The sequence below is a fragment of the Nuphar pumila genome, chromosome 7 (assembly GCF_984573655.1).
Source record: "Nuphar pumila chromosome 7, dmNupPumi1.hap1.1, whole genome shotgun sequence".
NCBI classification, from domain to species: Eukaryota; Viridiplantae; Streptophyta; class Magnoliopsida; order Nymphaeales; family Nymphaeaceae; genus Nuphar; species Nuphar pumila.
The window spans coordinates 97,910,965-97,938,845 of record NC_143255.1 but is presented as its reverse complement, the minus strand read 5'-3'; the positions used below and the strand labels follow the sequence as shown (position 1 = coordinate 97,938,845).

The 27,881-nt window shown below is 41.0% G+C and overlaps 2 protein-coding genes across 2 annotated transcripts; both read left to right on the top strand.

Annotated features, from left to right (window-relative positions):
* Positions 1–18,051: 18,051 nt before the first annotated feature.
* LOC149832580 (large ribosomal subunit protein uL5c-like) lies at positions 18,052–20,642 on the top strand. Its single transcript, XM_090014590.1, has 3 exons — positions 18,052–18,380; positions 18,525–18,725; positions 20,186–20,642. Exons 1-3 carry the CDS (start codon positions 18,108–18,110, stop codon positions 20,525–20,527), a joined length of 816 nt encoding a protein of 271 aa, XP_089870716.1. The 5' UTR covers positions 18,052–18,107; the 3' UTR covers positions 20,528–20,642.
* Positions 20,643–22,084: 1,442 nt separating this feature from the next.
* On the top strand, positions 22,085–23,324 carry LOC149832579 (septum site-determining protein minD homolog, chloroplastic-like). Its single transcript, XM_090012507.1, has one exon. It carries the CDS (start codon positions 22,153–22,155, stop codon positions 23,182–23,184), a length of 1,032 nt encoding a protein of 343 aa, XP_089868633.1. The 5' UTR covers positions 22,085–22,152; the 3' UTR covers positions 23,185–23,324.
* The last annotated feature ends 4,557 nt before the right edge of the window (positions 23,325–27,881 follow it).

The following is a 27,881-nucleotide window of genomic DNA, read 5'->3' as shown; positions in this document are numbered from 1 at the left end:
AACAATATATCAATTTGTGTTTGCAGTAATATGGCAAACAAGTCGATATTATCTCACAAAAACGAGAGTCTGTTACTAATACAGCGGTTTGAGATACAATGCATATGATGAGTGAATGTAGGATACCTGATGGGGTAGCGGCCCTTCCTAGCATCTGCAAACAAGCATTCCTGTCAACAGGTCCCAGCGTCTTACAAATATCGATAAGTTTCCAACCTTCGTAAGAACAAGATCTACCTGCAATAACCAAACAAAGCCTTAATGACACACAAGACGACATGCCTTCTTCATCGATAGCATGATGCTGGGAAGCTACTCACGCCGCCTTGATGGAACTGGTTGGAATGTTTGTGCATCATTGCTTTCTTCCTTAATGCCTAACAACAACAACAAATAAAAGAAGACAGTGGAATGTTTTGTAAGCAATATATCAATTTTCGTTAGCAAGCGGCATAGGTTTACTACGATTTAATCAGGATGCATATAAGAATGGATACCACTAGGGTTACGCAAGTCAAAGCAACGATTTAATGAATGAAAGTATCAAAGCAAGTGCGGTTTGATGTTTGCTTATGCTGAGCATCGACGTGTCGCTTACCATGCCAATAAAATAAACATGTCGTACATGTGTGTTGACGATAACACTCTCATAATATCCACGAGGCTCTAAAGCGAGTTCAATAGAAGTCACTGAGAGAGCAACGATATGCATGCGAAAATCGCCCCGCCATGCGTGTCAAGATGTGTTTCTGCACCCAAACGTTTTCAAAGTCTGTGTACAAATATCTTACAAATACATATTACAAAACATATAATATCTTACAAAACGATATGTATAGCGATTTGTCAGATATTGAAAATCGATACGGCAGTTCAGTATTTATAACTTATAACTCGACGATACAAAAACATACTATCTAAAAGGTCGATAAATATATCGCACAATAAATTACAAATCGATAAGGAAGAACTTGAACATAATAGCAAACAAATCGATATTAACTAACAAAAATGTATCTCACAAAAACGAGAGTCTGTTACTAATACAGCGGTTTGAGATACAATGCATATGATGAGTGACTGTAGGATACCTGATGGGGTAGAGGCCCTTCCTAGCATCTGCAAACAAGCGTTCTTGTCAACAGGTCCCAGCGTCTTACAAATATCGATAAGTTTCCAACCTTCGTAATAACAAGATCTACCTGCATTAACCAAACAATGCCTTAATGGCACACAAGACGACATGCCTTCTTCATCGATAGCATGATGAGATGAAAAGCTACTCACGGTGCCTTAATGACACTGGTTGGAATGTTTGTGAATCATTGTTTTCTTCCATGATGCCTAACGACAGCAGAAATGAAGAGAAGACACTGGAATGTTTTGTAACACAAGGCAGGCACGAGAAGGCGACAGTGTGTTGTACATCAGGATAAAAAATAAGGCGGAAAGCTCGACTGGAGACGAAGGCAAAGTTTGCGTTGATAATGAGAGCACTGTTACAGCAGATGGCGCAGGCGAACGTCTCCACTTTAAATGGTTAACATCAAACTTTCTGGAAGGAGGACTTTTTTGTCCTTTTCCCCACCCGTCGTTTCACAACTTTTGAATGGAGGATATTTTTGTCATTTCCTCGAACCGTCATTTCAGGGCAAGAAAAGCAAGTAAGGGTGATTAAGTCTTTGCAACAGCACCAAGTCCGATGCAAAGTTATGTCAACATACACGGGAATACGAGCCCCATGTTCATGAATACGTGGCGCTCATTCGATCCCCCGAACACGGACGTGGGATTCAGTGAATCATCGGGGGCGAACATACACAACCCTCTCATCCTTTGCAACGATTATCAATGGGGGAGGTAGGTACCCAGTTTGACAGTGGTCGACGGTTGAGGCAGGGAGATCCAATCTCCCCTTATTTGTTTTTGTTAGCTATGGAAAGATTGAGCAGGCGAAGAGATGACTGACAACATCATCCCTTGTCGTGTCAGGAACTTACTTTTGGTGTCCGTTTTTAGCAGTTGATGCACTCTTTTTTAATCAGTGGAGGAATTCTATTGAAAATTTCCTTCGTATCATTAAGGATTTTGAATCCGGATTAAGAAGAGTCAGCCAAAAGAAATCCATCTTTATCCCATCTAGGATGAGTGAAGCCCGAATCATGCAGATCCAATCTCGGTGTGGTTGGAGGGGCCAGCACCCTTCCTCTCAAGTACTTGGGTGTCCTTTTTTTTTTTTTTTTTCGACGATGAAAGCTGGGGTGAGGCAGACCCCTACCTGTTTATTAGCTCAAGGAACTATACAAATTTACAAAGTGGGGATCCATATGAGACCAGTGTTTTTTATCATTGGGAACGTTGGACAGGGTTTGGTTTAAAGTCTGAACATTGACCTGACTGTGAAGTAAGGGCCTTCTCTTATCCGGCTGTGGAGGGTGATGTGCAAGGCAAGTTATCACCCTTTACAAAATCCTGGTTCAATGAGACTGAGGGGGTCAGATTCGTTCGCTTCTGCAGGCGCTCTGAACGACCTTATTTTCACGATGGGGAAAGTCGCGTCTTGTGCGGGATTGCACTGCAACATTGGTCGACAGAGCTGGACCCTGTTGCATCGGTGGAACGTTTTCCTTCATGTGTTGGACAGAGGCTGAAAAAGAAGACCCATGCTGAGGCTGTGCAGCGAGGTCTCCCGCACGACTCGGTTGAGGATAATGTGGTGACGTGGAGGATCTGGTGGCATTTTGTCCAGCATGGCCAGAGTGACCTGCGGGTGTGGCCCTGTCCTTGACGCTGGGTGCCACATAGCCCACGTTTTGATGGTTGGGAGAGAGTGGGTAGGTTAGGTACCTACCTGCTCCGGTGATTGCCGGAAAAACGATCAACTCTGGCTTGATGCTCGCAACTGCAGGGACATAACCAGGAAGATCCTCGTTGGATGTGGTGGCTGCTGATGGCTCAACTTCCATCATAGAACCAGAATCTGAGCAAGGCTTAGGTTCTGCTGACGGTGGCTGAACTTTCTGACCGGTTGTTTTGAAGGTGCGTTGAAGCGTGTCTGAAGAAGGAGCGTCCGTCACCGTCTCCTTCTCACTACCGCAGTGAATCCCTTTAGCCAAGGAAGGGGTTATTATCAGACGACTGCTCTGATTCCTTTTTATCGGGGCCCGACCGAATAGAAAACCGTTTTGATTGTGGGTCTTTGGGATTGCGATGCAGGTTGGATTTGGGCTGCCTGTGCAGTTTAACCTGCTGCCAATCATCCTTCTCGGGCGTTGATGAACTATTGGAAGGAGCCGATTTGCGAACTGGAGAAGTCACTGAAGAGTGGTTTGTTGAACGGCACTCCCAGTAAAACCGAACTTTTTGTTCGTAGATTATTTCTTGTTGGAAGGTTCTACGGTTCAAAATTGCAATCTCTATCTTCGGTTTAGGCACAAAGTTCAGGGGAACAACCACGCAAATTCGTGCAAATGCGCAGTGGTCCATGGCTCGGGTATACCCATCAACTTCGATAAGATGTCCCGGCAGATACAAAGCGATGCATTCAAACACGTCCTTCGTCCAACACTCGGCGGATAGGCCCAGAAGCCTGATCCACATAGGGACATGATTAGTTGCTTGGAGTTTGAGTTCCATACCAGGCACCCATTGATGCACCAGGTTATGCCCAAGGGCCTCCATGAAGTACGCGAGTCATATCCTCTGCGTTACTTGGTCTTTTAATGAAGAGGCCATGATGAACGGATGCAAATTTTACAAGCAAAGAAAACTTTTATAGTGCTCATAGTTCTTGAAAAGCAAATTGGTATTCAAGATAAATTCTGGGTGTTTCGGTCGATCTTTTGGAATAGGAATGTGTAGTGCGGAGCTCTATTGAGTGGAAAATATATTTTGAGTGTAGCAACGCACAGTATGCATTCGCTTGATCGATGACGTGTAGTGATAACACATGTGATAGGTATCAGTATCGTCATTAGTGCATCGTTGTGTGACGGCACACACGTGGAGCGTTGTTTGGTTAAGCAGTGCCAACAGATCAGAGGATGTTGCTTTTGAAGATTTGGTTAAAGACCTCTCAACTTGCAAGATATCTCACACGTAGCGGTAGGACGCACGAGAGTATGTGTGGGTTAGGGCTAATTCTCCTAAGAATCACCTTAGGTGGTTGCAACCGAGTACGGTGACTCAGCGCTAGGCAAGTGAATGCCTAGGCACCGACGAATGAGTCTGGGTGGTGCTCTTCGCTATGGTGTTCAATTATCAACTGACCTTCGGTCTGGAGGCTGCAAGGTCTTGTTCCTTTGATGGCAAGGTTTTGTTGTGTCGTGTGCATGAAATCGCAATATGCTCCATGGCACGAAAGGCTAAGGAAAAGTTTGTGCCTCTATCGGAAGTGATGGCTAGTATGTGATGACTATGCACTAAGTGGCATGAACTATAAGAAATGCGCATTTGAAAATGTGCTTGATCAGCTTCCGCTAGGCAGCTGTGCACGGGGTGGTGTGCAAGGCCAATAAAAATGATTCAACACATGAAAAGGTGTTGGTACCCAGCCTTTGGCCAACTTGGTGCGTCACAGGTTTGCAAAGTATTCTATGCCACCAACAGAGCGATAGAAAGGTTTGCAGCGGTAAAGAAGGACCGTCACATCACACCTTATTGAAAAAAGTAAGCCCATAACAAATTGACATCAGAGCAGAAAGATTCACGAAGACCTTGTTGTTCATTGTATGCAACACTAAAAAGGACAATGATGATTTATCTTGGTTATTCAAATTTTTGCAACTGAAGTATGGTTGACCGAACATAGCAGCAAGATGTTGGCAAAATGGTACAGGACATCTTGTTGATGACAAACAGAAGTGTAAGGTTACTGTTCAGTTGACTAAGAGAACATAGATAAATCAAAAGATTCCTACCAATTGTGCGTTAGACTCACAAGTGGAGTGTGACATTTGCATTATGCATGCAGAGAATGCACGTTGGATTCGGCTAGATGAATTTGTACATTTGGGTATGAGAGACTCAACTAAACTTCTAGATTCTCTTTCAAGATTGTGAGTTAGCGGAGTGCCCACGTAGAGCAAGAATGCTTATTGTTTTGGTTCCTTGAGTTGGCAGATCCTCAATAGTTTGTGTATGCAGAAAAAGTTGTTGCCCGTGGCTCGTTGGTTCTTTTGAGAACATTTTGTTGACTTTGAGAGAGAGAGAGTTACAATATGCTGGCTTTGAGAGAAAAGTTGCAACATTGGGCCAAAGGTACCTATATGAGGACGAGTGCCAAGAAAGATGCTTTTAATGACCACTTTGGGGTGATACACAACAAGACGTCCCTCACTTGAGGACTAGTTTAGACCATTGAAAAACTGCAAGTTGGTACTTAAAGGAGTTGATATCCTTACAACACACATTGGTGGTCGTCTTTCTCTGTGAGGACTACGAAGAGCTTGGACTTGCCCTTACTAGGGTTAGAAGGCATCCCCACCCATGAGCATAAAGATGGTAAGTTTATCATGCGGGCGAGGATGACCTGCTTGTGTATGAGACTGTACTAGGTTTCACGAGCAAATGATGATCGATGTTGATAAAGCAGAAGACCGCTGTCTAAGTGATCAGAGACGCATTAAGGAATGAGACTTGACGTGTTAAAGGTTGCGACGATGGTGGATATAAACTAGAACAAGTTGAGTAGGCTAAATAAAAAGAGTAAATCAAAGATAAATACAAAGGGAAACTGGCATATCAGTGAAAACTATGTTCTTACCTACACCAGCATTGTCGAAGACGATAATGGTTTTGGGTGAGGAAGAATGTCCTGGGCTAATCTTTCAGAATAAGACATATGCAGCGTGGAGCTCTACTAAGTGAAAAATGCATCGAGTGTAGGAATGCACGGTATGCATTCATTTAATCAGTGATGTGCAGTGATAGCACGACATGCGATAGGCATCAATATCATCATTAGTCATCGTTGTGTGGCGGCACATACGTAGAGCGTTGTTTGGTTAAGCAGTGTCAGTGAATCAGATGATATTGCCTTAAGAGATTTAATTAAGGACCTCTCGGCTTGCAAGATATCTCACGCATAACGATTGGATTCATGGGGGTGCATGTGGGTTAGGGCTAATTCCCCCAGGAATCATCTTAGGTGGTTTCAACCGAGTATGGTGACTCGAGGCTAGGCAAGTGAATGCCTAGGCGTTGATGAATGAGTCTGGGTGATGCTCTTCGCTATGGTGTTCAATCATCAACTGGTCTTCGGACTGAGGACTGTAAGGTCTTGCTCCTTTGGTGGTAAGGTTTTGCTATGTCGTACGCATGAAGTCGCAATACGCTCCATGACACTCAAGGCTAAGATAAAGTTTATGCCTCTTTCGGAAGTGATAGCTAGTATGAGACGACTATGCACTAAGCGACATGAACTACATGAAATACACATTTGGAAATGCACTTGATTAGCTTCCACTAAGCCGCTGCGCACGGGATGGTGCGCAAGGCCAATGAAAATGTTTCAGTACATGGAAAGGTGTTGGTATACGACCTTTGGTTGTTAAGTTGGGCAACTTGACACATTGCGGGTTTACGAAGCATTCTATGCCCGTGACAGAGAGATAGAAAGGCTTGCGGTGGTAAGGAAGGACTGTCACACTGCACTGGCTTATTGAAAAAAGTAAGCCTGTGACAAATTGACATCAGAGTAGAAAGATTGACGAATACATTGTTGTTCATTGTATGTGACACTGAAGAGGACAATGATGATTTATCTTGGTTACGCAAATTTTTGCAGATGAACTGTGGATGACCGAGGACAAAAGTAAGATGTTGGCATGATGGTATGGGACATCTTGTCGATGACAAGTAGAAGTGTAAGGTTGTTGTTCAGTTGGCTAAAGAAACATAGATAAACCAAAAGATTCCTACCAGTTGTGTCTTAGGCTCACAGGTGGAGCATAACGTTTGCCTTGTGCATGCAGAGAATGCACGTTGGATTCGACTGAATGGATTTTCACTTTTGAGTATGAGAGACTCAATTAAACTTCTAGATTCTCTCCCAAGATTGTGGGTTAGCAGAGTGCTCACGTTGAGCAAAAATGCTTGTTGTTTTGGTCTCTTGACAAATCCTTAATAGATTGTGTGTGCAGAAAAAGTTATTGTTCGTGGCACGTTGGTTCCTACGAGAACGTTTTGCTGACTCTGAGAGAGAGAGAGAGTTACAACATGCTGACTTCAAGAAGAGAGTTGTAGTATTGAGCCAAAGGTACCCATATGAAGACAAGTGTCCAAAAAGACGCTTTGAATGACCACTTTGGGGTGATACACAACAAGGTGTTCCTCACTTGAGGACTAGTTTGGACCATTAAAAAACCACAAGTTTGTGCTTAAAGGAGTTGATATTCCTACGACACGCATTGACAGTCATCTTTCTTTGCGATGACTACGAAAGGCTTGGACTTGTCTTTATTGGGGTTGGAAGGCATCCCACCCATGAGCATAAAGACAGTAAGTTTATCGTGCGGGCGAGGATGACCTGCTTGTGTATGAGACTGCATTGGGGTCTCACAAGCAAATGATGCTCGATGTTGATAAAGTAGAAGACCGTTGTCTAAGTGATCAGAGGCACATTAAAGAATGCGACTTGGCGTGTTAAAGGTTGTGGCGATGGTGGATGTAAATCAAATCAAGTTGAGTAGGCTGAAGAAAAAGAGTAAACCAAAGATAAGTACAAAGGGAAACTGACATATCAGTAAAGACTGTGTTCTTACCCATACCAGCATTGTCGAGGACGATAATGGTTTTGGGTGGGAAAGAATGTCCCAAGCCGATCTTTCAAAATATGACATATGCAGTGCAGAGCTCTACTAAGTGGAAAATATATAGAGTGTAGGAATGTGCGGTATGCATTCACTTGATTAGTGACGTGCAGTGGTAGCACAACATGCGATAGGCATTCATATCATCGTTAGTGGATCGCTGTGTGGCGGCACATACATAACGCGTTGTTTGGTTAAGCAGTGTCAACGAATAAGATGATGTTGCCTTTGGAGATTTGGTTAAGGACCTCTCAGCTTGCAAGATGCCCCATGCATAGCGGTTGGATGCATGGGGGTACATGTGGGTTAGGGTTATTTTCCCCAGGAATCACCTTAGGTGGTTTCAACCGAGTATGGTGACTTGGAGCTAGGCAAGTGAATGCTTAGGCGCCGATGAATGAGTCTGGGTGGTGCTCTTCGCTATGGTGTTCAATTATCAACTGATATTTGGACTAGGTGCTACAAGATCCTGTTCCTTTGGTGGCGAGGTTTTGCTATGTCGTGCACATGGAGTCGTAATACGCTCCATGACACGCAAAGTTAAGGCAAAGTTTATGTCTCTTTTAGAAGTGATAGCTCGTATGAGACAACTATGCACTAAGTGACATGAACTACATGGAATGCACATTTGGAAATGTGCTTGGTTAGCTTTCGCTAGGCAGCTGTGCACGGGGTGGTGCGCAAGGCCAATGAAAATGTTTCAGTACATGAAAATGTATTGGTATACGGCCTTTGGTTGTTAAGTTGGCCATCTTAAGCAGCTTGGTACATCACGAGTTTGCAAAGCATTCTATGCCCGTGACAGAGTGATAGAAAGGCTTGCGGTGGTAAGGAAGGACCGTCGCACTGCACTGGCTTATTAAAAAAAGTAAGCCTGTGATAAATTTACATCAGAGTAGAAAGATTCACGGAGACCTTGTTGTTCATTGTGTGCAACACTGAAGAGGACAATGATGGTTTATCTTGGTGACACAAATTTTCATAATCGAAGTGTGGTTGACCGAGGACAGAAGCAAGATGTTGGCAGGATGGCATGGGACATCTTGTCGATGACAAGCAGAAGTGTAAGGTTGTTGTTCAGTTGACTAAGGAAACATAGATAAATCAAAAGATTTCTACCAGTTCTGCGTTAGGCTCACAGGTGGAGCATGATGTTTGCCTTGTGCATATAGAGAATGCACGTTGGATTCGACTGAATGGATTTATACTTTTGGGTATGGAAGACTCAACTAAACTTTTAGATTCTCTCCTAAGATTATGGGTTAGCGGAGTGCCCACGTTAAGCAAGAATGCTCATTATTTTGGTCCCTTGAGTTGGCAGATCCTGAATAGATTGTGTGTGCAGAAAAAATTATTGTTGGTGGCTTGTTGGTTCCTGCGAGAACATTTTGCTAACTTTGAAAGAGAGAGAGAGAGAGTTACAACATGTTGGCTCAGGGAGAGAAGTTGCAACATTGGGCTAAAGGTGCCCATGTGAGGACGAGTGCTCAGGAAGATGCTTTGAAGGACCACTTTGGGGTGATACACAACAAGGCGTTCCTCACTTGAGGATTAGTTTGGACCATTGAAAAATCGCAAGTTGGTGCTTAAGGGAGTTGATATCCCTGCGGCATGCATTGGTGGCAATCTTTTTCTGCGAGGACCATGAAGGGCTTAGACTTGCTCTTGGTGAGGTTGGAAGTTATCCCAACCATGAGCATAAAGACGACAAGTTTATCATGCGGTCAAGGATGACCTACTTGTGTATGGTACTGCACTGGGGTCTCACGAGCAAATGATGCTCGATGTTGATAAAGCAGAAGACCGTTGTCTAAGAGGCACGTTAAGAAATGAGACTTGACGTATTAAAGGTTGCGGCGATGATGAATGTAAACCAAAACAAGTTGAGTAGGCTGAAGAAAAAGAGTAAATCAAAGATAAGTACAAAGAGAAACTGACATATCAGTGAACACTGTGTTCTTACTTACACCAGCATTGTCGAGGATGGCAATGATTTTGGGTGGAGAGAATATCTCAGGCCGATCTTTCAGAATAGGACATATATAGTGCGCAACTCTACTTAGTGAAAAATGCATCTACTATAGGAACATGTGGTATGTGCTCGCTTAATCGATGATGTACAGTGGTAGCACAACATGCGATAGGCATCAGTATCATCGTTAGTGCATCACTGTGTGACAGTACAGATGTAGAGTGTTGTTTGGTTAAGCAGGGCCAACGAATCAGAGGATGTTGCCTTTGGAGATTTGGTTAAGGACCTCTCGGCTTGCAAGATGTCCCACGTGTAGCGGTTGGACGCACGGAGGTACATGTGGGTTAGGGCTAATTTCCTCAGGAATCATCTTAGGTGATTTCAACCGAGTATGGGGACTCGGGGCTAGGCAAGTGAATGCCTAGGCATAGACGATTGAGTTTGAGTAGTGCTCTTTGCTATGGTGTTCAATCATCAATTGGTCTTCGGACTAAGGGCTGCAAGGTCTTGTTCCTTTAGTGGTGAGGTTTTGTTGTGTCATGCGTATGGAGTCACAATACGCTTTATAGAACGCAAGGCTAAGACAAAGTTTGTGCCTCTTTTGGAAGTGATAGCTAGTATGAGATAGTTATGCACTAAGCGACATGAACTACATGGAATGCGCATTTGAAAATGTGTTTGATCAACTTTCGCTAGGCAATTATGCATGGGGTGGTGCACAAGGCAAATGAAAATGATTCAGCATATAGAGAGGTGTTGGTACGTGGCTTTTGACCGTTAAGCTGTCCAGCTTGGCACATCGTGAGTTTGTGAAGCATTCTATGCCCGTGCCAGAGCGATAAAAAGGCTTGCAACGGTAAAAAAAGACCATCACACCACACTGGTTTATTGAAAAAAGTAAACCCGTGACATTGGGATTCCCTCCCAAAAATCTAACAAATAATGTTCATTTGAAGGGTGCAAGTTGTTGGGATAAACCACCGCGTTGGTAGTGGTTACCGACGATGTGGATAACGCTCCCCCACAGAAGGTGTTCCTTTTGTTAAACCCGCACAAAATCAGGAGAGAACAATTGCACAAACCGTTCCCACTCTGTGCCTATAAAGGGGTATCATGAGCGACCCCTGATAATCGGCAAATACAAAGTAGAAAAATTAGATTTTCATATACAAGGAAATACGAGAGGGTTTAGAGCCTTACCTCTCCATTCAAAGTATTTCCATCCGATCGCGGGAATCGGTCCTGCTCACCGACTGTATCCGGCAGCCTGCGCTTGTGGAGGGCCACAGTCCGACTAAGGAGAAACCACTCCTTGCTTCGATCAACCTCTGCTCCAGCTGACCTCCACCACCAGCAGAAGTACTCTTATGGCTACCTTAGGTACGCAGTCCTCTCCTATTGATTTGTTGTTTTAACACAATATTTGCCTTGCTGTGTTTTTCTCTGTCTCTGCGCAGGGCCACCGCCATTAAGGGGAGGCGATCCCAGACGACCCTACAATGGGTTATGGGCCCATCACACTTCCGCTGCGAGGGCTTGATGGTGTTTTTCCGACAACTGTCACCATTGGGCGATAGTGTTTTTCGGTAGAGCAAAGTCGTTGTGGGGAGACATTGCAGGCTGTCAACAGTAGATCGTCGTGGGCCGACATGGTGACGCCGGCAGCCGACGACTGTCATCGTAGGGCGACTAAGTAAAAAAAAAATCAATTTGGACCGACTTACCTCCAAATTTGAGGGTTTTAGTCGGGAAGGGTGCGCCGACTGCTCCCATTGCCTTTTCTCCTCCATCAAGGTTCTCTAGAGATGATGATGATGCTGTCATCGGTGACTATCGAGTCGCTGGAGCATGGCAGCAAGGCCTGTCATGGCTGTTCTCGCCCCACCGTCGAAAGCAAGTGACCATTGGGTCACTGACGGTGGAAGAAAACCTGCCTTTGTCGTCGGATAGTCGACAATCATCGGATTGTCAGATCGTCACGACCGACGACGTAAATCTTCATTTGCATCCAGAGGAGAAAGAGCAAAATAGGGTTTCGAAAAACCCTATTTCGTGTTTCAGGTTCTTTTAAAACTCGTTTCGGTTCCCGGGTCCTGGTTTGGGTTTGGACCTGCCCCACTCGAATCCAATCCATAAGGTTATTTGGATCGGATCTGGGATTCGAGTGGGGGACCCATTTTGATTCGATCCATGACCCACATATTTTTGGATCCGGATCAGATCCATAACGAGACCTGATCCATATTACCTGAACTGATCCATAAAAGCTTCTTCAGATCAGATCCGATTCTCAGGTAATGAATCCAAAATCCTTTTGACCCTGACCCGTTATGATTTAGGATTCGGATCGGGTCTAAGAGATTCATTTTGGATCTCTGAAACCACACCCGATGCATCAAGATCCTTCGGATCGGGTTGCGCTTTAGACTCAGATCTGATGACTCATACGGATCCATGAAATTGATTCAGATCGGATCCGGATACAGGTCATTGGGTCTCAGATCACGAATCCAAGCATCATTCTCTGGATCAGATCCGGGTCAATCGGATCTGGTTCTTTCAGTACCAGATCTAGAATCCGATTAAAACTGGATTATACGGTTCTGGATCAGCTTGACAAAACCGATCTAATCGGCCTGTAACAAAGACTGAACCAGTTCATCCGGTTCGACCTATTTTTGAATCGATCTGGATCGCTCTGGAACCAATTCTTAGACAACTGAGACCAGTTCACTGTTGCAGAGACCGGTTCAGATTGTTATAGACCCGGTTCAGTACTTTTTGAAACGATTCAGAGCTTTGTATGACCGGTTCATCCTGTTTTCAGACTGGTTCGTGAGTCATATGACCGGTTCTTTGCGTTTTAAGACTGGTTTGTGGGTCTTATGACCGGTTCATCCAGTTTTCAGATTGGTTCATGGGTTATATGGCTGGTTCATCCATTTTTCAGACGGGTTTATTCATTTTTAGACCATTTCGAAGGTTACTTGACCGATTCTTGTGTTTTAAGACCGATTCAAGGCATTATTTCATATTGGCATTAAGGATAGTTAGATGACTTTGTGTATTCACGTAATCAAAATGGCTGAAATACATGTATATCATCAAAGAATTTTAGTACTATCATACAGTTTAAGCTAATATTAATATTGTACTTAAATTTGTGAAACGATAAACGACCCAAATGTAGTTTTATCGTGTTTTGAATTTAGGTAGGATTGAATAAGGTAAATGTGTCGAGATACATCACACATGTGTATCCAAAGGTATCTTGTGTCGATAATCTAACTTCACAAGAACCTTAGTTTTACCGAATATAGTCGGTAAGCGAAGTGGTTTCGCGAGCTCTTACCAAAGTAGGACTCCGATGACTCCCTTCATTCTCCTGAAAATAAGCATATTAAGGACCTTTATTCTTTTGCTTTTTTCATTAAAGTTTTAGTCTCGTACGAATGCTTCTTGATACATATTTTTTGTCGTGCAGTTTCTAGTTCCGTGATTTTAGATGACTCTAGCTGTATACCTTTTCTAGATGAATCAAATTTTAGTGATTGAAAAGATACTGTACTTTTTACATTAGGGTATATGGATCTAGATATGGCTCTAAGGATAGATGAACCCGCAGCTCTAACTGATTAAAGCACTGCTGAACAAAAGAGTGCTTTTGAGAAGTGTGAGCGCTCGAATAGACTTAGCCTGTTGCTTTTGCAATCTAAGGTGGCTAAGAATATTCGTAGTGCTATACCACAATGCATGACAATTAGAGAGTTTTTAAGTGTTATTGAAGCACAATTTGTGAGTTCAAATAATGCCAGAGCCAGTACCCTGATGTCTAAACTCATATCTATGAAATATACTGAAGGGAGAAACATTTGCCAAGATATTTTTGGAGATGAGAAATATAGCGTCTCAGCTAAATGACATGAAGTTCACCATCTCTATTTTTTTCCTAGTGCATTTAGTTCTAGCGTCATTACCCTTGGAATACAAACCTTTCAAAATCTCTTACAACACATAATGATGAATGAACGTTCAATAAACTTATGTACAAGTGTGTTGAAGAAGAAGAGAGGTTGAAAGGAGAGAAGGTGCAAAGTGCACATATGACTTCTCATGCATCCAAGGTAGGACCAAGGAATAATGTATTTAAAAGAAATGCTAGGAAGAAGCCAATTGGGGATAAGTCATCCCAAGACAAACAATCCGACTCTGCTCCCATAAAGTGCTTTTTTTGCAAGAAGAGACACAAGAAGACAAATTGCATAAAGTATAAGAAGTGGTTAGAAAAGAGAGGTAATTTATCGTTTGTTTCTCATGAATGTAATTTATTATAAATTCCTAAAAATAGCTGGTGGATTGATTCTGGTGCTACTGTTCATATTTTCAACCGTCTACAACTGTTCATGAGAAGAAATAAACCAACAATGCATGAGAAAAACATCTATTCGGGAAACAAGATGCGTTCACATGTGAAGGGTGTTGAAATCTGCAGGATTACTCTAGATATAGGCGTAGTTTTAGATCTTCATGATGTCTTTTATATTTCATCATATAGTAGAAACTTAATTTTAATTTTGAAATTAGATAAATTTGGATATTGTTTTAAGTTTGAAATTTTTAAATTGTTCATTTATAAAAATTCAATTGAATTTGGTTCTGCATTAGTTTATGATGGTTTGTATAGATTGAACGTGAAGATCCAAACTTAGGAGTCTCTAACTTCTGAATACGCATTGGTTAGAAATAAACGTAGCTTGATAAATGATAAATCTTACATATTTTAGCATCAAAGGTTGGGTCATATATCTGAAAAGAGAATAAAGAGACTCGTAAATGAAGGGATCTTGAAATTTCTAGATTTTACCGACTATGACCCATGTATTGATTGCATAAAGGCTAAGCATACAAACACATATAAAGAGGGTACCAAACACAGTAGTGAGACATTAGAGATAGTTCACACAGATGTATGTGGACCTTTTACCTCCTGTAATACAAGCAAAAAATATTTTGTCACCTTTATTCATGACTATTCATGGTATATGTATCTCTACTTGATTTTAAAAAAAAACTGATGTTTTTCAGATGTTTAAGGAATTTAAGAAGGAAGTAGAGAAACAAACCGATAAAGTTATTAAAATAGTCAAGTCTGATAGAGGTGACAAATATTATGATAGATTTACTGAGATGGGGCAAAGGGAAGGACCATTAGCGCAATTTCTCAAAGAGGAAGACATTGTGCCTCAATATACCATGCTCGATAGTGCCTATTAGAATAGTGTAGCTGAAAGGAGGAATCATACACTTAAAGAAATGGTCAGAGCTATGTTGAATTATTCAACACTTCCTATGAAGTTGTGAGGTGAAGCCTTAAGGACTGCTGTGCATATTTTGAATAAGGTACCTACAAAATCTGTGCCTAAAAGTCCTTACGAGTTATAGATAGGTAGAAAACCATCTTTGTCTTATATGCACATATGGAGATGTCCTGCGAAGGCTAAGTTGTATAACCTCCACATTAAAGCCTTTGATCTAAGAACAACGAGTGAATATTTCATTGGTTATCCAAAAAGATCAAAAGGGTACATGTTTTATTGCCCATCTCACTCACCACAGATTGTTGAAATGGATAAGACAAAATTCCTTGAAGGTTCAGTAGGATTAAGTGCACTTCAAAACCTTGGTTTTGAGGAAGTACATGATTCAGTTTTGTCAACTGTTAAGGAAAACACTGAAAAATACCGCATTATTATTCCTAATGATGATGTGATTGATCATTCGGTTGTTGATGCACAAATCCAAAATGAACCTATTGTGGACAATGCAGAACAACACGAACAGGATGATCAGGTTCAATCTGAACCTGAAGAACGCCCTGTTTGGAGATCCACAAGGATTAGGAGATCTGCTATACATCCTGATTATGTAATGTACCTTCATAATCCTAGTGATTTCATAGATATGGATGATGACCCGTTGACTTTTATGAAAACTGTGGAAAGCAAATAATATATACACTGGATAAAAGCCATGAAAGAAGAGTTAAACTCTATGGCTAAAAAGCAAGTATGAGATCTTGTCGAGTTACCTAAGGGAGTGAAGCACGTAGGGTATAAATAGGTCTTTAAGACCAAGAAAGACTCCAAAGGTAACATAGAGAGACATAAAGAAAGATTGGTTGCTAAAGGATTCACCTAGATGGAGGGCATTGACTATAATGAGACATTTTCTCCTGTTTCAACTAAGGAGTCAATTAGGATAATTTTGGCTCTCGTAGCTCATTATAACTTAGAGCTACACCAGATGGATGTGAAAACAACATTTCTCAATGGAGATCTGAATGAAGAGGTATATATGAATCAACCTCTTGGTTTCTCTGAAAACAATCGTCTGGTTTGCAAGCTCAACAAATCAATATATGAACTTAAACATGCCTCCTGATAGTGGTATATTGAATTTTTCCAAGTCATTGTGACTTTCAAGTTTACAGAAAACATTATTGATCAATGTATATACCTTAAGGAAAGTGGGAGCAAGTTTATTATATTGATGTTGTATGTGGATGACATTTTACTTGCAACGAACGATATAAAGTTGCTTTTAGAGACACAACAGTTTTTTGCATCATATTTTGATATGAAAGATATGGGTGATGCTGTTATGTTCTTGACATTGAGATCCATCGAAACAGAGTAAAAAAAATTTTAGGCCTCTCCCAAAGATCCTATATAGATAAGGTGTTAAAGTGATATGGGATGGACAATTGTTCTCCTAGTTCAACACCCATATCAAAAGATGACAAGCTGAGCCTAAAGGATTGTCCACAGGACGATATTGACAAAGCACAGATGAATGCTTATCCATATACATCAGTTGTTGGCAGTTTGCAGTACGCTCAGACATGTTCTCGACCATATATTTCTTTTGCAATAGGGGTGTTTGGCGGATTTCAGTCTAACCCAGGTATACCCCATTGAAAGACTGCAAAAAAGTCTTGCGGTACTTGCAAGAGACAAAAAACTATATGTTGACGTATTATAAAGTTGATCACCTCGAGGTCATTGGCTACTCAGACGCAGACTTAGGAGGATGCCTTGATAGTAGAAAATCTACAACTGGGTATGTCTTCTTACTTGTTGGGGGCACGATCGCTTGGAGGAGTGGGAAACAGACGACCACTGCTGCTCACACCATGAAGGCAGAATTCATAGCATTGTACGAGACTATCTCGCAGGCTATATGGTTAAAGAACTTCATATCACAGTTAAAAGTGGTTGATTCTATTGGGAAGCCACTGAAGGTCTACTGTGATAATGAAGCTGCGATATCATTTTTGAACAACAACAAAAGTACTACGTCATGTAAGCATATAGAATTGAAGTATTTTGTTGTTAAAGAAAGGATGAAAAATCATTTAGTATATATTGTTAATATTGATACCAAAGAGATGATCGTCGATCTTCTTACTAAAGGGCTAGCATCGAGATTATGTTTCGAACATGTAATGAGGATGCGCTTGTTAAACTCTTTTTTGACATATGCATATAAATAAAGTGATCACTTTCAGTTCATGATTCTCATTATTTTTTTGTTGTTAATCTCATAAAGATTAGATATTTAACTAAGGATCTATAAAATAGAATAAAAATGTCATGCTATTCATAAAGTTATTCCCATAAGGTTTTCTAGTTAAGGGTTTATCGTCGGAACAAGTGGGAGAATGTTGGGATAAACCACCACGTTGGTGGTGGTTACCCACGATATGGATAATGCTCCTCCACAGAAGGTGTTCCTTCCGTTAAACCCGCACAGAATCAAGGGACAACGGTTGCATAAATCGTTCCCACTCTGTGCCTATAAAAGGGTATCATGAGCGACCCCTTGATAATCGACAAATACAGAGTAGTAAAATTAGTTTTTCATATACATGGAAATACGAGAGAGGGTTTAAAGCCTTACCTCTTCATTCAAAGTATTTTCATCCGATAGCGAGAATCGGTCCTGCTCACCGACTGCATTCGACAACCTGCATTTGTGGAGGGCAGCAATTCGACTAAGGAGAAACCACTCCTTGCTTCGATCAACCTCTACTCAGAAGGGAGCTGCAACCCTAAAACATGGGATGCAATGGCATCTAGGCAACGGTACTGTGAGGACACCAGATTTTTGATTGACCCTTGGGTGGGGGCTGACCCTTTGTATAAGATCCATCTTAGAGAGGGGTGTTTAAGTAATTTCCAAAGTCCTATCCGGTTTAAAAAAAAGGAGCGAGCGAGCGACCCACAGAGAGAAAGAGAGAGGGCAGGTACCCCGCCAAAGCTTCAATGGTGTCGTCCGCCATTCTTCCCTTCCATCTGAATCTCCGTTCCGATTTCCGTCCTTCGATTACCCTGCAACACCACCATCACCACCAGAAATGCTGGGCACGTCCGTCCACCAATGGGTTTAGGATGAGGGCAGCAGCAGCGTTGTCGTCGACGGGCATCGTCCTCGTGGACCGGTCGGAGGCCGAGAAGGCGCACCGCCTCAAGACCACATACCTGGAGAAGGTCTTCCCCCTCCTCAAGGAGGAGTTCTCCTACGGAAACATGCACGAGGTCGGCCGATGATTCATTCCCTAGTGGTTTTTTCTTGAGGTTTTTTAGGTGGTTCTTCTCTTTCCCTCTCTGGGAAGTTGGTGCAAACTCCCTCTGGGGTTCGGTTTTCCTCTCAGTTTTTGCTTCTTTTTTGTTTTTTCTTAGGTGCCCAAGATCGAGAAGATCGTGGTGAATTGCGGGATCGGGGACGCGGAGCAGAATTCGAAGGGTTTGGAGGCTGCGATGAAGGATATGACCCTGGTGACGGGTCAGAGGCCCGTCAAGACCAAGGCTAGACAGTCCATTGCTGGGTTTAAGCTCAGGGAGGGTTCTACTGTCGGCATAGCCGTCACTCTCAGGGGAAATGTAAACCTCTTTCCAATGAACTAGCTCTTAAATCGAATGACTGCAGTCAAATTTTTATTTCTTTTCCAATCTTAATGGAATTTTATGTTATTTTATTTTTTTGGATTTTCCTCTGCAAATTGGGAGAATTTGCTGTTCTCTGGTCTCGGATAGTTCTTGTTCTTGTCATTATCATCGATGTTGTTGCTTTTGCATTTATGTTTCATGGCGTAATTTGCCTCGAGTTACTTTTACTTCTCTCGTGCGTATGTTGTTAGAATGATTAACTACTCTTTTATCTTTTCTTGTTTTCTAAATTTTCAGAATTTTTTTACCATTTCCTTTTCGTCTTCTTTTTTCTTTTTCTTTCTTTCACTTGTCAGGTGGAGGATTTGTAACCGCCTACTCTGCTTGGTTTATTTGGTGAGTCTCAGGTGGAGGATGGCCGTGAAAGTAGAAAAAATGCCTATTGGGATTAACATTAGCATGCTTCTGATCCAAGCTTTTTTTTTTTTTTGAATTTGAATTCCTTATGATGCTAAAGTAATCGCCTTTTGTTATATTATAGGAATATTGTTCGAACTTAATTTTATTAGAGGGGTCTTCTTTGGATACTTTTATAATGCTTTTCATACTCAATGATACAGTCCTTTCCTAAACTCCTGATGAGCTTAATATTCAGAAAATAATTAGAATGGGATTCTGCGCATGATCAGATTTATTTGGAAAACCTTGACTGCTAAACAGCAGCAGTTAATGAGTGTCGAACATGATGCTATTTGTTTTTCGTTGAGAATACAAAAAAGAAAACTGTGTTGTGTTTGTGAAGGCTCTGCATGGCTACACAGCTTAGGTCGGCCTTGAGCGACAACAGCCCCATACATGGCTTTGCAAAGCAACACTCCACCTATTTAATATCGCCTTGCATGAGTTCCAGAAACTATAACTAACCCAAAAGTTATGTTCGAGATTTCTTGATCCTAATCAATATTAAAATTGTGTAGGTTGATTTGTCAAACTTGTGGTCACCGTATCATGTGACTTTGCGATATGATAGCTTTATCCGATTGTGCTGTCTTCTTACCTGGCTTGTTTGAATTTGTGAATTTGGATAAAAGGTCTGTTGTTTTCAAAACTCAAAATATTTGCGCTTACCACTGTTAGAAAAAGCAGTGACTTTTTGGGCAAAAGGACTCTGTACATGTATCCATTCATTTGATTGGTTAACATGGCTTATAATTATTACAATTATATTGTTTGTGATTCATGTACTTTCATAAAGTTTTTACAGGGAAATATGGAGAATTGCTGTTCGCCCCTTTGATGATTGCTGTATTCTTGTGCTTTGCTTATCTTAGATAATAGACACTGTCATGTGGCTCATTGTTTGATCAATGTAGCCTAGCAGTCCGCAGTTAGTATGTCATCTGATTGATTTCTTTTGCTTCTGTACGACTTTTCTAATCTTTTTCTTTGTACAGATGATGTATTCATTTTTGGATCGGCTGATAAACTTGGGGCTTCCTAGAACGAGAGACTTTCAGGGTGTAAACCCTAACAGTTTTGATGGGCACGGAAACTACAGTATTGGGATGCGTGAACAGAGTGTGTTCCCTGAAATCACATATGATGCTCTAGGAAAGCCAAGAGGAATGGATGTCTGCATAACCACCACAGCCAAAACAGATAATGAAGCGCAGAAGCTTTTAGCTCTCATGGGGATGCCATTCCGTGAGGGTATTAGTACAGCGACAGTTGTGAGAAAGAAGAAAAGAAAAGCAGCTCATTTTGATTCAAAGTCAAAATCTAAAGGAAGGAAGTAATGAGAATGGAGATTGTGAAGTGAACTCTGAGTTTGTCTTGATTTTTATCCTTTTTTTCCTGAAGACATTGTACCTCTTCCTATATGTATGGAAGTTTGAAATTTTTATGGTCCAACTTCAATCTTTTGTTCGGGAATGTTTTGGTAGAAGCTTAAGATTGCCCTTCATCTTTTGCTTGTGTTGTTGATAAGAATTTGAAATCTTTATGGTCCAATCTTCTGTTTAGGCGGCATTCTTTTGCTATCATACAAGCTTAAAGATTGCCCTTCATCTTGTGATTTTGTTATTGGATAACACTTGGGAAGAGATATATTGGACTTCTATTTACCACCTTTCCAAGGTTCTGTTTTTCGCACGAGTGGTGGAGCTAGTCTTAATCCATTCAGTTTCTCTGTTTTGGGAAGGACGAATTCGCATTCTTTGAAGGTTTATTAAGAGATTGAACACGTGCATATGCATATGTTTCATGTTTTGTCTAAGCATGCTTGTGTTGTCATGAGTATATTTAGAAAGGGTACTTTTTTTTTTCTTAAACAAAAGGTTTTATTAAAGAAAACTAGGATAGTGATAAGAGATTGCCAATATAAAGTAAAACATAAGCAACATACACCAATACGAGTCTATGCATAAAAATTACAATATCCATTTGATCTTGCATTCTTAAGCCTGGTTCATCTGCAACTTAATATGGTTGAATCGAAGCTCGCTTCTGACCACCTGTATAACATCGCTATACCTCATTTTACCCATCTTCTAATGCTCTCTACCAAAATGATTGTTCTAATGTTCAAATCTGCGTTCATATTCAAGACTATCAAGTTGAGATCGTGCCATCCCATCTGAAGTAAAGGTTGAGAAAATGGGCAATCTCGGAACAGATGAAAAATGGATTCTATCTAGAAAGCAACTATTAATCTGCACCACCTCCAATTTTAAGCACCATCATCTTTCTGCCAACTTACCCATTACATCCAACGACCCTAGGAACCATTTTCCTAATTTTCTTATTCCGTGAAAATATTTTTACTTTCCAATGTGCCCACTAAACAAGGCTGAAGATGGATTTGGTGTTTAACCTAAATTCATCTCTGGTTAGACTGAGTTCGGGTTAATTTATTTTGATTCATTTAACTATTTGGATTGGGATGGGTGTGAGACCCAAATGATGGTAAAAGGTGGGTGATATCTATTTATAGCTTTGTTTTAATGGATTCGTTTCACATATAGATGAGATAAGGCTTGATGAAATCCATGTTACTATACCCATGTTTACATCCAACAGAATCTAGATCAGGTATGATTTGGATATAATTTGAGCCCTGCATCAAATCAAGTCCCAAACACTTGTCTGATTGAGTCCATATATCGATCAGGTTAAGGCTTAAGTAGACGGCTTTGGATCCAGATCCAGGGAAGGGTGGGGACACCAGTAGGACCAACTGACCAAGTAGCAGTCTCTCTCTCCAATAAAAGTTTAAAAACTAGTTCCGATTCGTTTTCTGAATCGGAATTCCACCCGTACCTTGTAGTTCGGATTTCATCTTTCTCGGCAGCAAAAGGAATTTCCACCTCTCTCTCTCTCTCCATTTCCAGTTTTCCATCGTTCCTGCTGTTGTTCAAGGAAAATGGTGCTCGTTCCTCTCCACCATCTTCCTTTGAGAACCTCTGCCTCACCATTCTACTCTTCCTTGTCATTCTACCCTTCTAAAACCCTGCTAACCCCCGCCACCCACCTTCCAGACAACCACCACAAGCGAAAGAGGAGGAAGAAGCTCTCTACCACCACCACCACCATTAATGCGGTTCTGCAATGGAACCGGAAGCCCCAGTACGCCGGGGAGCCCCCGCGGGTGGTGGTGGTGACCTCCGGCAAGGGCGGCGTCGGCAAGACCACCACCACCGCCAACCTCTCCCTCTCGCTCGCCCGCCTGCAATTCAACGTCGTGGCGATCGACGCCGACGTCGGCCTCCGCAACCTCGACCTCCTCCTGGGTCTGGAGAACCGGGTGAACTACACGGCCGTCGACGTGCTGCAGGGCGAGTGCAGGCTCGACCAGGCCCTCATCTCCGACAAGCGCTGGTCCAACTTCCACCTCCTCTGCATCAGCAAGCCCCGCTTCAAGATCCCGATGTCCTTCGGCGCCAAGGCCCTCATCTGGCTCGTCGACGCCCTCAAATCCCGCCCGGAGGGCTGCCCCGACTTCGTCCTCATCGACTGCCCTGCCGGAATCGACGCCGGATTCATCACCGCCATCGCCCCCGCCAACGAAGCCATCCTCGTCACCACGCCGGACATCACCAGCCTCCGCGACGCCGACCGGGTCACCGGCCTGCTCGAGTGCGACGGGATCAAGGACATCAAGATGATCGTGAACAGGGTCAGGACGGATATGATCAAGGGGGAGGATATGATGTCCGTGTTGGATGTGCAGGAGATGCTGGGCTTGGGTTTGTTGGGCGTCATCCCTGATGATGCTGAGGTGATTCGGAGCACCAACAGAGGGTACCCTCTAGTCCTTAACAAGCCCCCGACGCTAGCGGGGCTTGCATTCGAGCAGGCAGCGTGGAGATTGGTGGAGCAGGACAGCATGAAGGCGGTCATGGTTGAAGAAGAGCCCAAGAAGAGAGGTGGGTTCTTCTCTTTCTTCGGTGGCTAAAGAGACAACGGTGGACTTTGGCAGTTTTTTTGCTTTTCTTTTTGTTGTCAATGGGGTTTTGGTGCCTTGAATTGAAGGATCGAGAGAAATGTGGATTAGAGAAACCTGTTGTTCGAATGCGAAAATAGTTGGTACAGAAATCATCTTTGTTTCCTCTGTGCTTGATTGTTTACCTTTCATTATTGTTTTGTGTTAAGGTTTAGTTTAGTGCAGCAAACGAAGTTTGTTCAACTTGTCCTTCGGAAGAGTTACATTGTTTTATTCTTTGCTGAATGGAACTTAAAGTGTGGGGGAGTTTGTTTTTTTGTAATTTGTACATCTTTAAAGGAACGATTCTCATGAATGATGAAGAACTCTTGGTTCTGTTTACTTAGTGAGGAGAAACTTGTGCCTTCACTTTTCTTGGTAATGCATTATATTGATAATGTGCATGTGCGTGTTCCTCTTTGTTTGTCAGTTCAAATTGCCCTTTATTATATCGTTTGCAATGAAGTTGGTGGTCCTTAATATATTCAATAGTGAAGCAACCTTGTATTCTGTAGATTTGGACTAGGTTTGTTAGATGTTAGACTTATGTCTTGTTTATAAGATGTTTTTCTATGCTAATGCAAGTTTTTGAATTCAGATAAAAGGAAAAATAGTTTTAGCATTTTCTGTGGAACACTAGTCTTCTTTCTTGATGTTTTGTTGTCTGGCCCTTAATTAACAGTTTCTTGATCTTTAGGTGATTCTTCATATTGTTTGCGTGAGAATGACTACTATGAGACAAAAAACCATGTTGAAAACCAGCTACCACAAAACATGTTGTAACAATCTGGATTTTGGATTGATCAACATATGATGTGGATGTCATGAGCATTTTGTATATGAGTGCTCGGTTCTTTGGTCAGAAGGATCAGGGATACAGTTCATAACATCTAGGGAGAGCTAAATTGCACATCTTAGGCTTTTAAACAACTGGTTTCGGCAATATCAATGCAAAAGAATCAAGGTGGAACCTTAAATTGTTCACATGGATTTGTTTCATGAACCTGTTTCACAAGAGAGAACACACAAAAGTTGACATACAATGTGGAGGAAAAAAATCTGTACAGGAGGTACTAAAGATTTGAATAAACTATCAAAGCTAAGAAGGGCTTAGGTGTTGCTTAAAAGCCGACACATATAGATTTAGAAGAAAGTAGATCATGTCATAGAAAGTATATGACATTCACTTCTGTCAATTTAGTTTAGAACTTCATGGCAAGATGTTTCAATATGCGGATGAGTTGGTAAAGGCAACCTGGGAGGGCATCACATTGCTCTCTTTCATTAAGTTCCTGGGCACTGTTTTTCTCATTGATGATAGTTCCCTATTTCTTGAAAAATTTCTCTTGCAGTTTTTTAATAGTCTACTATGATGCGACCACCCAATCTCCAAATACGTATACATCTAACATTGGTGCAGAGTGAAACATGCATTCATCATTTCTTCTCTTTTAGAGTCCAGATACTTTCACTAAGCAGCAGATTATTCTTGCAGAGAGTGAAAGGCCAGCTCTCTGTTGGAGATTTGTGGTTCAATTAATTTTGCCTCCCTATTTTCTCTTGCTGAGTAACCACATTATTGAATACAGGGTACTTCAAGATATATACAGAATTTAACCATACGGAGCTACTAAAAACTAATGTGCAGTTTTATGGATTAGTAGGAATTTTGATTGAATATATAACATTGCAGGATTCCAGTTGTCAAACATTTGAGTTCCTATCTGAACTATGTATTTAAGATCATTCTTATGGATTAATACCGCTACTTATATTATGTGTTATCGGAACTGTAACCTAGATGCATGTTTTGTTCTGCATTAAAACTAGGATTGCAAATGGGTAGGATCTTAATCTGATTCCAACCTAACCGATGGTATTTGGTGTGGATATGTTCCATAAAGATAATGTCCATTTTACAAATAGGTCATATTCAAAACATATAATGTTGGTTCAGTTAGATCCATGTTGGAATCAGATACATAAATTGGTTTGGAACAAAATTGGAACTGAGTATGACCCCACCCATTTTAACTATTTCACATGAAAAGTAACATACTTGACCCATTTTCTGTGGATCCAGTATTAAATGGTGTCAGATCATATCTGAGTCTGGGTTCTACCATGTGTTCTTAGTTGGATCCATGTTTGGAACCAGGCCCACTCATTGAAAGCCACATCCAGTGTCAGCACAACCTTGACCTGACCTATATCTGACCAGTCCACAACCTTCAATTAAAACAAAAAGGATTATAAATATAAAAATAAATAGGGCTATTTTTAAATATTTCCTCAAAGAAGTGATAAACAAATACATTTTAGTAGAGAATGCATGATTATTGTTTGGCTTCCTTAATGCATGTCTGTGAAATGCATGGTCCATCAAGAGATAAAAAATGTAAGTAAACTAAGAAGGTCGAGACTTTAATGCACTTGAAAATAGAAAGAAGCTCATATAAATAATGTACATTTTAGTTTAAATGGACTAACACTAAGATTCAAAAAAGAATTAAGTGCTAAGATTAAAAAAAATTAACTGCAAATTTATATAAGCAAAAAGAACCCTTGTCCTATAACCTTAACATCAAATAGAAATGTAAATATCTGTAGACACCCAATTTTTCCAAGATGCTCAAATAATAACATTGTTAGAAAGTGTTGTTTCAGGTTCTAAGGAGGAAATCCTAAAACCGAGTCATTTTTTACCCTAGTTTAGGAAAAAACCCCAAAAAGTTTGGTATAACCCTTAGAATTCTAGGAAAATCCCATAAAAATATCAAAAATACCTAAAATATGATAATCCCCAAACTTTAGGGATTGTCGTCTACTAGGATTACCATCTGGTAGGATTGTCGTCTGCTAGGATTGTCGTCCGGTATTGAGGACGACATAATGTCTTTGCCATCCAGTCTTGTCCAACCCATCCCATTCTTGCAGCTTAGGGGACAACAAAAGGAAACACTATCGGTTATTAGGGACGACAAAATGGAATGCAGTCCGCTATTGGAGACGACAAAATGGGAGTGTCGTCCTCTATGGGACGACACAACTTCTTTGCCGTCCGCTGCATTGAATGTGCGAATAAGCTATTTGGCTTATCTTTATCTTATTCCTAATCGTCTTTTCCCTCTCTACATGTTTCTAAAAACTGGGGTACTGTTAAAGGTAGGTCTTATCCTCATTTGGGATAGGCTTGAACCCATCTAGGTTGGATCCAGATCCGAAAATCCAGTAGTCTATATACCATCCAAAAAACCTATAAATATGACCCTTTCCCTAGAGCTTGGTCATCTGGAAATTAGATACCGAAGTGTTGGCCCTGCAGAACAAGCTCACTCAAGCCTTGCCTGCACTTTGTCCTGATGCTATTGAATAACCCTCACCTAAGCGGAGGCACTGACAGATCAAAAGGAGCCTAAAAGCTAAACGGATTCTCGAGTCCAAAAAATATACTTTTTAGATCAATTTGTCCTTATTTATTTATTTAGTTCTTTATTCATTTCAATAGATACACATTTTTTTTATTCTATTGCAATTCAACGTTTTTCGGCGGTGTGATTCACACTACGAAAATCGAAAAACCGATATGGGCTTTACCTTTTCCTCGGGCAAATGACGGTTTAGACTTGCATATGGCGTTTCCACATCTTTCAGAAAGGATTTTGTGAATCTGGGTAAGTCATATCTTTCCCAATTTTATTTTTTTATCAACAATATCATACTAAGAACAATATGTGATGCTGTTCATCCTCATCATCATGATCATCAAGTCTTATCCCGATTACATGGGGTCAGCTTTGCGAGTCTTATTTTTCTATTCCTGTCTGTCTAGAGCTACTTTGGTGACTTTAAAATCCTTCATGTCACCTCCTTCCAGGTCTTTAGTGGTCTTCCTCTTTTCCTAGTTCCTTCTACTTGTATTATGTCAACCTTTCTCAAAGGAGCTGTGATGGGTCTTCGTGTAACATATCCAAACCATCTTACATGTCATTAACTTATTCTATGTGATACTGTTATAAAAAAATAATCCTAAAATGTGTCTATCCCTAAAGCTTAGGTGAATAAATTGGGCATAATTAAAATGTACATGATACATTTAATAAGAAAAAATAAAGGGAAACAAGAAACGAATAAATGTACTTCCATTAAGCAAATGAGAGTATATAATCTGCTAACCTGTCACACAACCACTTCACTTAATCAGGCATGTCTTGTGTTGACATGATATGATATTGACATGAACATTGGATACATCACAACACTGATACAGATAATCAAACTTATGTTTGACACGGTTCACACTGTTATTTGCTTCATTTATGTTTTTATGATCTTGATCCATTATTTGTATTTACTTGCTTTTTCTTTCTAAAATTTGTCATAGTGTACATTTCCAATTATCAACTTGGATTTATTTTTAATGTTTTTTAAATCTGATGATTTAGAGTTGTTGTTCAAGATTTCACACTTTATGATGTTATTCATGCTTTATTGCTTTAAATTGTGAAATTGAACGTACACAATCACACACATGCAATATATATTTGTTTACATATGCGTTCATGGGAATATATTTGGTACCGCCAATGGTGCCATGCTCTCTGGTAGACCTAATTAGTCTTTTAATATTGTGATCATGTTTTGTGTTATAAATGTGATCTCCATTGCTG

What these genes read in the sequence shown, in the direction of transcription:
- LOC149832580 (XM_090014590.1), top strand. Translation starts at nt 18,108, where the DNA reads ATGGTGTCGTCCGCCATTCTTCCCTTCCATCTGAATCTCCGTTCCGAT. An exon ending in CCTACGGAAACATGCACGAG is followed by an intron (nt 18,381 to 18,524) that starts GTCGGCCGATGA and finishes GTTTTTTCTTAG; the next exon opens with GTGCCCAAGATCGAGAAGAT. An exon ending in CCGTCACTCTCAGGGGAAAT is followed by an intron (nt 18,726 to 20,185) that starts GTAAACCTCTTT and finishes TTCTTTGTACAG; the next exon opens with ATGATGTATTCATTTTTGGA.
- LOC149832579 (XM_090012507.1), top strand. Translation starts at nt 22,153, where the DNA reads ATGGTGCTCGTTCCTCTCCACCATCTTCCTTTGAGAACCTCTGCCTCA.